The following is a 2,275-nucleotide window of genomic DNA, read 5'->3' as shown; positions in this document are numbered from 1 at the left end:
TTATATAACATATCACTATACATATTACATGATTATCTAAAAAATACATACATATAAACATTCATATACATATATATCATATATATACATAATTTATAATAATTACATATATAATCTATATACATACAATATACATACATACAATATATACATAATATACATATACATATACATATACATATACATATACATATACATATATAAAATATACATATACATATACATACATATACATTAACATAACATATACATATATATATATATAATATATAATATATATATAATAAAATACACATATATGTTTTATATACATATATCATAGATCTTATATATGATCTATGATAGAAATATAATTTTATCTTTGTATGTTTATAAATATGTTTACGATAACTTATCCCCATTTTCATGCACATGAGCATTTATGTGCTCTTATGGATGCAAAGAAGAGGGCTTGCAGTTTTTAGGATTAAGGGTTAATCTCCTCTGAAGATGTTAAGAATTTCTATAATATCACAATTTTTTGTTTTTCTTTCAGCTCCAGAAGTGATAGACAATGAGAAATACACATTTTCCCCAGACTGGTTTAGCTTTGGATGCCTAATATATGAAATGATTGAAGGACAAGCTCCCTTCCGAGCCCGTAAAGAAAAGGTATGTTTTACAATATGCTTGACACATAGTGAGAGAAAGAGAGACTAGTTTGTGATGGCTTTTGTGTAAATTAGATTTTTTTGGTTGCCATATATTGATTAATGCTGATCCACAGGTAAAACGGGAAGAAGTAGATCGCCGAGTGAAAGAACAGCAAGAAACATACTCTCATAAATTTTCTGAAGAGGCCAAGTTAATATGTCAAATGGTAAGTTGTTATTATGGATATTGTTATATTGAGGGTGGTGGTGGTGGTGATGATGATGATGATGATGATGATGATGATGATGATGATTATGATGATGATGATGATGATGATGATGATTTGATGAATAATGATGATTTGATGAATAATGATGATTTGATGAATAATGATGATTTGATGAATAATGATGATTTGATGAATAATGATAATTATAAATAATGATAATGACAAAGTCATTGTGGAAATAGCGATAATAAATTTTATTATAATCATTGATAATGACAGTTATAATGATAATAATAATAGTGGCGACGATGATAAATATAGGATTGTGAAAAAAGGCATTAGCTTAGAATGTTTGACTTCTGTGCCCTGAATCGATGCTGTAATTGTCTTTGGGGTTAATTTTTTTGTAGCTAATAAAGTGAAGTATGGTGTGTTAAAGACTTGAGGTATTTAATGTTTATCAATGTAGATTTTCACATTGACATTTGTAGCATTTCATTTAGATCAGTGTTTATGTAAATGGGTCAGCTTTTTCTTGGGATTTTTGTGAGAGAAAAGGAAAAAAAAAAAAATGCATTGGGGGAACCATTGGGATTGAAATCGTACACACATACATGGCAGACATATGCCTAACCAGGATTAGTTGGTGATGGGCATTTTAGGAGTTAGTGTTTGGTTTGTTAGTGTTTTATTATTTTGATTATGAATTTATTTAATTTTCAGCAACAATAAAAGTTCACATTTACATCTCCTTTGCAGCTACTCAAGAAGAATGCACGAGAACGACTGGGATGCAATCGGGGTCGACACGGTGCTGCTGAAGTCAAGAGTCATGACTTCTATCGTAATGTCAACTGGAAGAGATTAGAAGCTGGCATTTGCGATCCTCCCTTTGTTCCAGATGTAAGTGTAGCTACTCCTTTTGCTTTGATATCTTTTGGTTGCATTGGTAAAACATCCAGAAAAGGGTTTAGGGGAAGGCTCATGGGGCAAAAGGGGGAAGTTGATGGAAATTTTGGTCCTTAATCCAATTTTCTTTAAAGAATTTTATTTAATGATGTTTTTGTTGATAAAAAAAAATATATTATTATTTTTTAAAAAGGGCTTTACTTGAAAAAAACAGGAAAAGTTTTAGGGGGAACAAATTGGACGGGTAATTTTTAGTTCTAATAATATTTTTGAGGGGCAGGTTGCAAAAAACCCGTTCTTATTGATGTTAAACAATTGCTTGTGGGAAGGGGGGGGAAACAGGAAAAAAATTGATGTTACATATGAAAAAAGGGGCCAGATTCTTGGGGGACAGGGGACAGCCAGAGGGAAAAAAAAATGCTTCCCCATTCTGAAAAAAATAAGGGGACCATAAGGGGGGGTGGGGGAACCTCTTCATTGAATGGGGAAAAAAAAATAAAAACA

The 2,275-nt window shown here is 31.0% G+C and overlaps 1 protein-coding gene across 1 annotated transcript; it reads left to right on the top strand.

Moving 5' to 3' along the window:
* Positions 1-535: 535 nt before the first annotated feature.
* LOC119571511 (G protein-coupled receptor kinase 5-like) lies at positions 536-1,765 on the top strand (the record flags this gene model as incomplete). Its single annotated transcript, XM_037918787.1, has 3 exons — positions 536-651; positions 767-859; positions 1,622-1,765. Coding segments are annotated over 3 exons (353 nt in total), but the record flags the coding sequence as incomplete, so codon positions are not given.
* Positions 1,766-2,275: the final 510 nt, after the last annotated feature.

The sequence above is a fragment of the Penaeus monodon genome, unplaced genomic scaffold (assembly GCF_015228065.2).
Source record: "Penaeus monodon isolate SGIC_2016 unplaced genomic scaffold, NSTDA_Pmon_1 PmonScaffold_6622, whole genome shotgun sequence".
Lineage (NCBI taxonomy): Eukaryota > Metazoa > Arthropoda > Malacostraca > Decapoda > Penaeidae > Penaeus > Penaeus monodon.
This window is presented reverse-complemented; position numbering and strand designations above follow the sequence as displayed.